This window comes from Clarias gariepinus, chromosome 24 (genome assembly GCF_024256425.1).
Source record: "Clarias gariepinus isolate MV-2021 ecotype Netherlands chromosome 24, CGAR_prim_01v2, whole genome shotgun sequence".
NCBI lineage: Eukaryota > Metazoa > Chordata > Actinopteri > Siluriformes > Clariidae > Clarias > Clarias gariepinus.
In genome coordinates, this window is record NC_071123.1 from 8,358,577 (window position 1) to 8,368,939 (window position 10,363).

Genomic DNA, 10,363 nt, shown 5'->3' on the forward strand with positions numbered 1-10,363 from the left:
CAATAAAATCTTTCCAGAGGCATATAAACCTCCGACTACCCATATATAATGATTACACACCTTCAAGAAATATAATTTGAGGGAATGATGCAGACTCATGGTTTTGGGGTTGCATGAACAGTCTGTAAATGTAACAGGCCGCCACACCAATGCAGTTTTTCACTCATTGTTGTTGGTGTTCCACACTGTTTACTGTCACATCAAAAGTTTGAGATAAAGCACTTAATTAAAAAAAATTGCTAATCAGTGTTTGGCACTTTGCTGGGTTTGGCAATGTTTTTATAATGTAATTCTGCAATGTTTCCATTAAGTACTTATCTGGAATGCGGCCATTAACTGAATAAATGTACGTCTTTATCATTTCGCAAAACATTTTAAGTTGGTTGCAAAGGTTTTACAATCCCACATATAGGAACTTTCCTTTCTTTTTAACAGAGTTGCAATCTTTGCACAAAATGAGTTTTACTATGTCTGAAATAGGTACATCTCTGTAGTGTGACCATTTTTTGTAGAATTGAATAAATGGATTGTTTCAGCCTTGACTTTGTTTGTTCAACTCAACTCAGGTACTTTTGCCAACATGCATCTGAAATTATTAACCATTAGTAATTTCAAAGATGCAACGGGGTCATCCTCCATTTACAAAAAAAGTTATTTCTCAATGTTTTGGTACATCAACTGAGATTGATTTGAGATTGCCTTAGAATAAAAGCAGGGAAATCAGCATCATCATCATGCTGTGAAAAATTTGTGGATGTCATTATTGGGGTTGTCATTACTATAGGTTCATTCGTGTCCAACTGCATTCCCAAATAATTGTCAGTAGCACTGACTTGGTGTCTACTGGATGGCTAAATCATGAAAACCTAACCTAGAGCCTTGACCAAATCATTGCAGTATGAGGTCATAGATTGAACAATTTCCCCATTATGAATTCACCTTATGAGGCGCATATTTCCATCTATATGCCACAAGCTGTTGGGGTAAGGTGTATGATACACCCGTTCTGCCACAGTGCTGCTCCATCTCCTAGCAGCAGCTGCTGGGTTTTCCTGAGCCAACCTCTCTCACACCTTACATCATGAAACCAGGTGTCAAAAATTTTTCACTCATTTATTCATTTTTTTAAATCAAGCTCTTCGACATTCACATTCTCATTTGTTTGGGTCAATTTTAATACATGCTCCGTTCACATAAAGAAAAACATACATACAGTACTACACACGAACTGAGCGTTCGGTAATGTCTATTATTCCTTTTCCTTAGTTACTGCCCTGATTATTAATATCAAAAGTTAAATCATGTTTTAGCACAATAAACTCACCTGAATGAATACGAGGGGCTAAAAACCCTCAATTTTCAGCTAACATACAGTAACTTCAGACATCAGTGTCCTAAGACCATTTAGTTTTAAGCTCATTCTGCGCCTATTCAAAGACAGTACACAATCTACAGAACTAACTAGCTGCCTGATATTAGTTAGCTTTGTGTGTTGTTGTGCTTCTGAGTGCTATATAGGCAGTGATCTAGTCTAATCTACTCTTATATCCATTAGAACTAGGGGTAGGTCAGTGGGTATGGCATTGAGAGATTGGTCCTGATGGTCCCAGATTCAAACCCCACCACCAAATTGCCCCTGTTTGGGCCTTAAGCAAGGGTTTTAACCCTTAACTGCTCAGATGTATAATGAAAATAAAATTTAAGTTCCTTTCGGATAAGGTATAAGGGCGTATGACTGTAACAATCTAAAGGTCATTTCCTCTCTGATGTAAAAATCTTTCAGGACTGATAATAATCAGAGACTGGCTCAATATCTCCATTAAATCAGATTCTTCACTAATGAATGTGCATCATTTGTAAACCAGAGGTGAAAGAGTGGTGATTGGTGCAGACTTCAATGGACATGTTGGGGAAGGGAACGGAGGTGATGAAAATGTGATGGACAGGTTTGGACTTCAGAGTGGAGGCAGAAGCACTCAGGTCGACTACATCTTGTGTCGACGTTGTAATCTGAAAGAGATTAGTGACTGCAAAGTGTTGGTAGGGGAGAGTGTAGCCAGACAACACAGAATGGTGGTGTGTAAAATAACCCTGGTGGTGAGGAAGGTGAAGAGGACAAAGGCAGAGCAGAGGACAAAGTGGTGGAAGCTGAGAAAGGAAGAATGTTGTGAAGTCTTTAGGGAGGAGTTGAGACAGGCAATGGGTGGTCAGGAGGGGCTTTCAGTTGACTGGACAACTACAGCCAATGTGATCAGGGAGACAGGTAGGGGGGTACTTGGTGTATCATCTGGTAAGGGGAAAGTGGAGAAGGAGACTTGGTGGTGGAACGAGGAAGTCCAGGAGTGTATACAGGGAAAGAGGCTAGCTAAGAAGAAGTGGGACACTGAGAGGACTGAAGAGAGTAGACAGGAGTACAGGGAGATGCAGAGTAAGGTGAAGGTAGAGGTGGCAAAGGCCAAACAAAGAGCATATGAGGACTTGTATGCTAGGCTAGACAGTAAGGAGGGAGAGGGGGATCTGTACAGGTCGGCAAGGAAGAGAGATAGAGATGGGAAGGATGTGCAGCAGGTTAGAGTGATTAAAGATAGGGATGGAAATGTACTGACAGATGCCAGGAGGGTGATGGGAAGATGGAAGCAGTACTTTAAAGAGTTGATGAAAAAGGTAAATGAAAGAGAACAAATAGTAGAAGAGGTGACTGTTGTGGAACAGGAAGTAGCAAATATTAGTAAAAGTGAGGTGAGAAGGGCGTTAAAGAGGATAAAGAGTGGAAAGGTTGTTGGTCCTCATGACATACCTGTGGAGGTATGGATGTGCTTAGGAGAGGTGGCAGTAGAGTTTCTGACTAGTTTGTTTAACAAGATCTTGGAGAGTGAGAGGATTCCAGAGGAATGGAGGAGAAGTGTATTGGTGTTTTTAAGAATAAGGGAGATGTGCAGAGCTATGGCAATTACAGAGGCATAAAGCTAATGAGCCATAAAATGAAGCTGTGGGAAAGAGTAGTGGAAGCTAGGTTAAGGGCAGAGGTGAGCATTTGTGAGCAGCAATATGGTTTAATTTCTAGAAAGAGTACATTAGATGCAGTATTTTCTTTGAGGATGCTGATGGAGAAGTACAGAGAAGAAAACAGTGAGTTGCATAGTGTCTTTATAGACTTAGAGAAGACATACGACATGGTGCCGAGAGAGGAGCTTTGGTATTGTATGAGGAGGTCTGGAATGGCTGAGAAGTGTGTTAGAGTGGTGGAGGACATGTATGAGAGCTTTAAGACAGAAAGTGAGATGTGCTGTAGGTGTGACAGAAAAGCATCCTGCATCAAGGATCGGCTCTAAGCCCCTTTTTGTTTGCTTTGGTGATGGACAGGTTGACAGGTAATAATAATAATAATAATAGATTTTATTTGTAGGCGCCTTTCATGACACTCAAGGACACCTTACACACCATAAAAACAAATAAATAAATAAATGAAGGAAAAAAATGAATAAAAATAATAATAATAATAATAAAAAAGGAGGACTATATACATACAATGCAGTGTTAAAAGTATGTCTGCCTGAAGAGATGTGTTTTTGAAAACAGAAATGGAGTTACTATTACGGATATCAAGTGGTAGTAGATTCCACAGGTAAGGGGCAGCGTAGCTAAAAGGTCAAAATCACATGGTTGCCAAACACATACGAGGAAGAACCAGATTTAGAGACGATGATGATCTCCGGTTTCTAGAAGGAGTATAAGTTAGGAGAAGATCTGTTAAATATGACGGAGCCAGGTTATGTAATGCCTTAAACAAAAAACAGAATTTTATAATGTATGCGCTGTTGGACAGGAAGCCAGTGTAACTGTTGAAGAACAGAGTTATGTTGGAGTTTTAGTGAGTATTCTAGCGGCTGAGTTCTGTACTAACTGTAACTTATGTAGGAGTTTGAGGGGAAGACCAAAGGACGGAGACGGTTAATGTTTCGGATGTGGTAGTACGCTGTCCTAGTGATTTTATTAATGTGTACTTCAAAGGATAGGGTGCTATTAAGGATAACATCCAAGCTTTTAACTTGTGTTGAAGGAGAGATTGTAGAACCATCAACACATAGCGAAAAACTACTGGTCTTCGATAGAGTATTTTTGGTGCCCACGAGGACTATTTCGGTTTTACTAATGTTGAGTTTAAGAAGATTATTTGAGAACCAAGATTTAATTTCAGCTAAACAATTTAAAAGAGAAGATGGAGGAAGGTCAGAAGTAGGTTTGAAGGAAATATAGAGCTGGGCGTCATCAGCATAGCAATGAAATTGGACACCATATTTCCGGAAAATGTTCCCCAAGGGCAATAAGTCGATGATAAAGAGTAAGGGCCCCAAGACTGACCTCTGAGGGACTCCTACAGTGATGGGTAAAGATATAGCTTTAATCTGGCCTAGCTGAACAAATTGATTGCGGTGAGAGAGATATGAAGAAACCAAGCCAAGGAAGTATCTACAATTCCAATATACCTTAGTCTTTTTAATAAAATATTAAGGGAGATGGTGTCAAATGCTGAGGTTAAATCAAAAAGTATTAAGATAGACAGAAGTCCTGAATCAGCTGCTACCAGAAGATCATTGGATATTTTGACATGGGCAGTCTCGGTACTAGGCTGAGGACGGAAACCTGATTAAAATTGTTCAAATAAGTTATTAATTGACAGGTGATTATGTACCTGTGCTGAAACAACCTTCTCTAGGATTTTTGATAGGAATGGCAGATTTAAAATTAGACGAAAATTATCAAAGTTGTTTGGATCAGCACCTGGTTTCTTGAGTATAGGAGTTATTAATGCAGTTTTAAAGAAATTGGGGACGATGCCAGAAGTCAGAGAAGAGTGGATGATCTCAGTGATAAATGGTAAGAGAATCGGAAGACAAACTTTGACTAATTGAGTTGGAAGAGGGTCTAATTGACAGGTAGTTGGTTTCGTTTTCCGAATAAGAACTGGGACAATGTCTTAAAGATTTTATATATTTTTTTATCTATTATATATATCTATATTTTTTCTTTATATAATAATTTATAACATATATATATATATATATATAGATTATTATATAAAGAAAAAATACATAAATTAAAGATTATATATACCCTATATAGCTGAACACTGTATATATATTTGCCTAGTGGATTTTTCACTGATTAATGCAATAGTACTTGGAGCGCCATGTCCATATTAATTGACACTGGGATCTCTTCGCTATACAAATTTTGTCCACTAGATGTCAGTACAACGAGTTCGTCAATGAAGCTTCATGAATTGAAAGTTTGGGTAAAACTGTCGGCTCTATGGGAATTCTCGACACCTAAATGAATCTTAATCTCGCCACCACTAGGGCCTTACTTAATTATGATGTTTTTTAATTTAAATATGTTACATTAAATGTAGCTTTCCGTGATATGCAAAATGGCGCGCTTATTTCCTCCATGTAGTGGACGGGACATAATAAGTGACAGCGGTTTTGACCAATCAGCGTGCAGCACGCTGTTCTATAATACCGCCTGAGTTCCTTTCTCAGTCTCTTTTCTTTCACGCGTCCCTACTGAGGTGAGGTCCGCTCTCGTGTAGCGCGGGATTTTCACATTTTCTTTTAGGTTTATCTTAGGATTAAATGCTTGTTTACTCAGAATGCGAAGGGAGAGGTTACTTTTAACACTTCACCATATCTGTATTTAATAAAGACGACAGTTTTTGCTCGTAGTTTGTGTTTTTGGTTGAGAGTTAGCCTTGTTAGCTAAAGGCCTGTTACCTTGTCGGCGCCATGTTGGACGGCGCCATGTGTTCACGCGCTCGGTTACCACACAGTCAGTACTGCGAGTCTGAGTGGACTTTCGTGGTACGTTTATATTTAGTGTATTTTACTACCCTATTAAAAAAAGAGGTATTGTGCTAATGGCTAATCCTGCACATGTTATATGAAGTTATGATTAAAACGTTACTTAGTTTGTGCCACACATTTTCTAATATTTTATTTCTTCTTCTCTAAGATAAATCACCTTGTCTTTAAACCGGCTCTTAACCGATCCTTGGAAGCACTGCAAAGATGCCCAGGGAAGACAGGGCCACGTGGAAGTCCAACTACTTCATCAAGATCATTGTGAGTGTCCATTTTCATCATCTTTTCCACTGGTGTTGTAAAGCACGGTCTTTAATCCAGGACATCATGCTCGTGTGATCCTCATCCTGCTTCGTATTATAGACCCAAAACAAACCTCAAAATTTGACAGGTGATCGACATGAGTGTTAAATTCAATCTTTAAGAAGTTACAAATATTTAACCAGTTTACCCCAAAATGTACTTAAAATTTTATTTTTAATATTCACCCTGACTGAAGTTAATAAACAAGTTGTTCATGCAGAATACACAATTTGTGGCTTAGAATTAAATTAAGCTGCTATGGGTCACTTTTGACATTTTGAACAAAGCCAGTGTGAAGATTAAGAGCACTTTTCTACTAGTCATGATTTATTCTCTGCCCAGTGTTCACAATAGGTTTGCTCTTTTGGACACTTGTGTATTTACATCCACCGATACAGCAGGTGGCAGTATGCATCTATTTGGTTTGTAGGCCACCATTAAACACAAGACATGAGAACAGGGAAGTTAACGTCACGGTATGCCTAATTGTATTTTGGGGGAAATAATGTTTTCAATTTTGCATGCCTTCCTACTTTAATCAACTATGGCTGTGTAGGTCAGAAGATGAGACTGAGGCGTGCTATGTGCACAGATTTCAGAGGGGACTGACGTAGTGTCTAAAACTTTGCGGTCAATTCTTCTTGGAAATGATCCCAGGGCCCTAAAACAGTGAGCCCCTTTTAAATTTCTCCAAGTGGGGGGGGAACCACATTTCAATTTGAGGATGCTTTTGCCATAGAGACCCCATAACAGAAAAATTCGTGTGAGCACACTGCCCAGGGACGGATCGTTATTCTGTTCAAATTTATGTACAGAAGTGAACTGCTGTTTAGAACACATCTGCTTTCTGTTCCCTCTGGACTCTCCATAGGCACAAAGCACACAATCATTCTCATGTGACCCACGTGATCATAACTCAAAGTTGTTGAATTGCTCTTGACATTTTCTCCTAAAATGTCAATATTAGGCATAGTGTGAAGGTTGACTTTTGTTCTTTGTTTAAAGAACCTTTGCCTCTAATGTCTTGAATGTGCTTGTTGGTAGAAACTCTGAATGTGCAGGATCAGTTACGAATCAGCTGTTGCAGTGCTGATTGGTCGTTCCCCCTGCAAAAATCAACTTGTTTCTTACTATCCCTGTCTGCCTGCATTCCACGGCTTACAGGGACGCTTAGTCTCAAACATGTCGCTAGTATCCTAAAGGGACTGAAGTTTTACTCTTCTTGCTTTAACTTTGCTTTCTGATTTGCAGCAACTGCTGAATGACTTCCCAAAATGCTTCATCGTGGGCGCAGACAACGTCGGCTCCAAGCAGATGCAGACCATCCGTCTGTCCCTGCGGGGCAAGGCAGTCGTGCTCATGGGCAAGAACACCATGATGCGCAAGGCTATCCGTGGCCACCTGGAGAACAACCCAGCCTTGGAGAAGTGCGTATGTGCCCGTTGGGTGGGTTGGGGCTGGCTGGGTCTGTCTTTATTGGTTGTCTTTTCGGATGTAGATTTTTGAGTTTGTGAATTACAGTAAACAAAGTATGTATAGCTTAATGAATGTAGAGAAACTGTATTTCCAATTTCTAGACTAAACTATCTTTCTTTAGTCAAATGGCAGAAATTTATTATAGTCACTCCATGTCCATCACTCAATGTGCAGGATCAGTTACGAATCAGCTGTTGCCGTGCTGGTTGGTCGTTCCCCCTGCAAAAATCAACTTGTTTCTTACTATCCCTGTCTGCCTGCATCCCCACGGCTTACAGGGACGCTTAGTCTCAAACATTTGCATTTTTTAATAGTGGATGTGCACCCAAATTTTTATTTATTTTTATGTGAAAGTAATCTATTGTCTGGCCCTTTTTTTTTTTTTTTTTTTTTTCTTCTTAAAACAGGCTGCTTCCTCACATCCGTGGAAATGTGGGCTTTGTCTTTACCAAGGAAGACCTGGCTGAGGTCAGGGACTTGCTGCTGGCCAATAAGGTAATTCTATATCCCAATGTTTATAGCTTGTTTTTAAAATTCATAATGTGCTGAATTGCGTTTTAATGGTTATCTTTTGTTAAGGTGCCAGCTGCTGCCCGTGCTGGTGCCATCGCTCCTTGCGAGGTGATTGTGCCTGCTCAGAACACTGGGCTGGGTCCTGAAAAGACCTCCTTCTTCCAGGCTTTGGGTATCACCACCAAGATCTCCAGAGGAACTATTGAAATCCTGGTAAGTCAAGTATTTTATGTGTTTTATTTTTTTGCATATCTTGTGAGCTATGTATCTAATGTGTGCACTCCTCCTTTCCCAGAGTGATGTGCAACTGATTAAGCCTGGAGATAAGGTGGGTGCCAGCGAGGCCACGCTGCTCAACATGTTGAACATCTCGCCCTTTTCCTACGGGTTGATCATCCAGCAGGTCTATGACAATGGCAGCGTCTATAGCCCTGAGGTGCTCGACATCACTGAGGATGCCCTGCACAAGAGGTTCTTGGAGGTAAGTGGGCCGTTTAGAAATTTTATCCTGCGAAACTTGATTTCCCTCATATATTTGAGTGGGTTTTTCCTGCACAAATCTCATTGTTTGAATTCTTTTAACTGTTTTTTCCCCCCTCTTTTTTAGGGTGTGAGGAACATCGCCAGTGTGTGTCTGCAGATTGGCTACCCAACTCTTGCCTCTATCCCTCATTCCGTCATCAATGGATACAAGAGGGTTCTGGCTGTCACTGTGGAGACAGACTATTCCTTCCCTCTGGCTGATAAGGTAAAATCAAACGCTTTACCTCTGGGATTTAGTTTCTGTCAGTGCAGGTTAGGTTACAAAGCAGCTGTTGCAGTGCTGCTCTGTCGTTCCCCCTGCAAACAGAAATCCGTTTCCTTCTATCCCTGTGTGCCAGCTTCCTCCGGCATGCAGGGACGCTAGGATTCGGATAAAAAATACGCCTGGATAATTAAGCCTTTTGGGTAGAATTCCTATTGTCTATTTGCACTGTCTGGTGTGAAGAATATCCATTTAAATTCAACACTTAATCAGCTGATAATAAATCTGCTGTGTTGGGAGCCATATTTAGACTAGCACCAAATTGTGGGACAAATGATCTCAAGAGGAAGTTCGCCAATATTTATCAACTCAGTTATACAAAACAAAATGCTAAAATTGACATTTAGTTTTGGACTATGCATGTATTATCAATAAATGCAGCCTTTTGTAATCACAAAGGCCTATAAGCCTGGCTAGCTCAGTCGGTAGAGCATGAGACTCCTAATCCCAGGGTCATTGGTTTGAGTCCCATGTTGAGGGCAGCCGTGACTGTTAAGGCTCTGGATCACTGATCTGAAGGTTGGGGGGGGGTTAAACCCCAGCACCACCTAGTTGCCAGTCTTGGGATAAGTGGGGGGTGAAATCAATGCCACTGTGATGTAAAATACATAGGGAAAATAATTGAATCTTGATTGTTTGGGGATTTTATGATTATTTTTTTGTGCAGCACTGTCATTTTCACATTGAATACAGTACAAAGCTAGGAAATCAATCTCACCTCTGATACATAATAAAATTGTCACTTAAAGCAGGGGTGTCAAACCCTATCCAGAAAGGTTCAGTGTGAGTGCAGCCTTTCATTCCAACCAAGCAGAAGCCACACCTGAGTCCAACTGTTTAATTAGCTTTTAATAGACTAGGGTGTGGCATCTACTTGGCTGAAATGAAAGCCTGCACCCACACGTGCTTTTTCTGGGCAAGGTTTGACACCTGTGACTTACAGGGAAGTTATCGTGTGACGATTTGTACTAATTATGGGAACACCCTCAGTTTAAACATGGCATGATGCGGTGATCATGATGTAACTTTGTTTTTTTGCTTCTGCTCCACTCCAGGTCAAGGCCTTCCTGGCTGATCCATCTGCTTTTGCTGCAGTTGCAGCTCCCGCTGCGGCAGCCGCTGCTCCCGCTGCTGCTCCAGCCGCCGCTGCAGAGCCAGCCAAGGAGGAATCTGAGGAGTCTGATGAGGACATGGGCTTTGGCCTGTTCGACTAAAAACAAGCAGAAAACCATCATAACCTGCTTGATTTGAACATGAATGAATAAAAAAATTTAAACAGATTTTTTTTGACGTTTGTGTGTTATTTAATAGTATAAACGTTGTTGCAGCTTATTATTAAAATGTGGTGGCACGTTAATGTATCAGTTATGAAGAGAAGGGCGTGCATGTGTGTATATACGCACTG

General features: G+C 40.5%; 1 protein-coding gene and 1 non-coding gene across 2 annotated transcripts; both read left to right on the top strand.

The window, feature by feature from the left end:
* The first annotated feature begins 5,488 nt into the window (after window positions 1-5,488).
* Window positions 5,489-10,238, top strand: rplp0 (ribosomal protein, large, P0). The gene is made up of 8 exons (XM_053485641.1): window positions 5,489-5,572; window positions 6,013-6,122; window positions 7,416-7,591; window positions 8,048-8,135; window positions 8,220-8,366; window positions 8,449-8,634; window positions 8,761-8,901; window positions 10,014-10,238. The coding sequence occupies exons 2-8, from the start codon at window positions 6,069-6,071 to the stop codon at window positions 10,170-10,172; spliced, it is 951 nt and encodes a 316-aa protein (XP_053341616.1). The 5' UTR covers window positions 5,489-5,572; window positions 6,013-6,068; the 3' UTR covers window positions 10,173-10,238.
* On the top strand, window positions 7,220-7,348 carry LOC128512683 (small nucleolar RNA SNORA63). Its single transcript, XR_008356307.1, has one exon. It is a non-coding gene; the product is annotated as a small nucleolar RNA SNORA63 (small nucleolar RNA).
* Window positions 10,239-10,363: the final 125 nt, after the last annotated feature.

What these genes read in the sequence shown, in the direction of transcription:
- rplp0 (XM_053485641.1), top strand. Translation starts at nt 6,069, where the DNA reads ATGCCCAGGGAAGACAGGGCCACGTGGAAGTCCAACTACTTCATCAAG. An exon ending in ACTTGCTGCTGGCCAATAAG is followed by an intron (nt 8,136 to 8,219) that starts GTAATTCTATAT and finishes TCTTTTGTTAAG; the next exon opens with GTGCCAGCTGCTGCCCGTGC. An exon ending in CCTTCCCTCTGGCTGATAAG is followed by an intron (nt 8,902 to 10,013) that starts GTAAAATCAAAC and finishes GCTCCACTCCAG; the next exon opens with GTCAAGGCCTTCCTGGCTGA.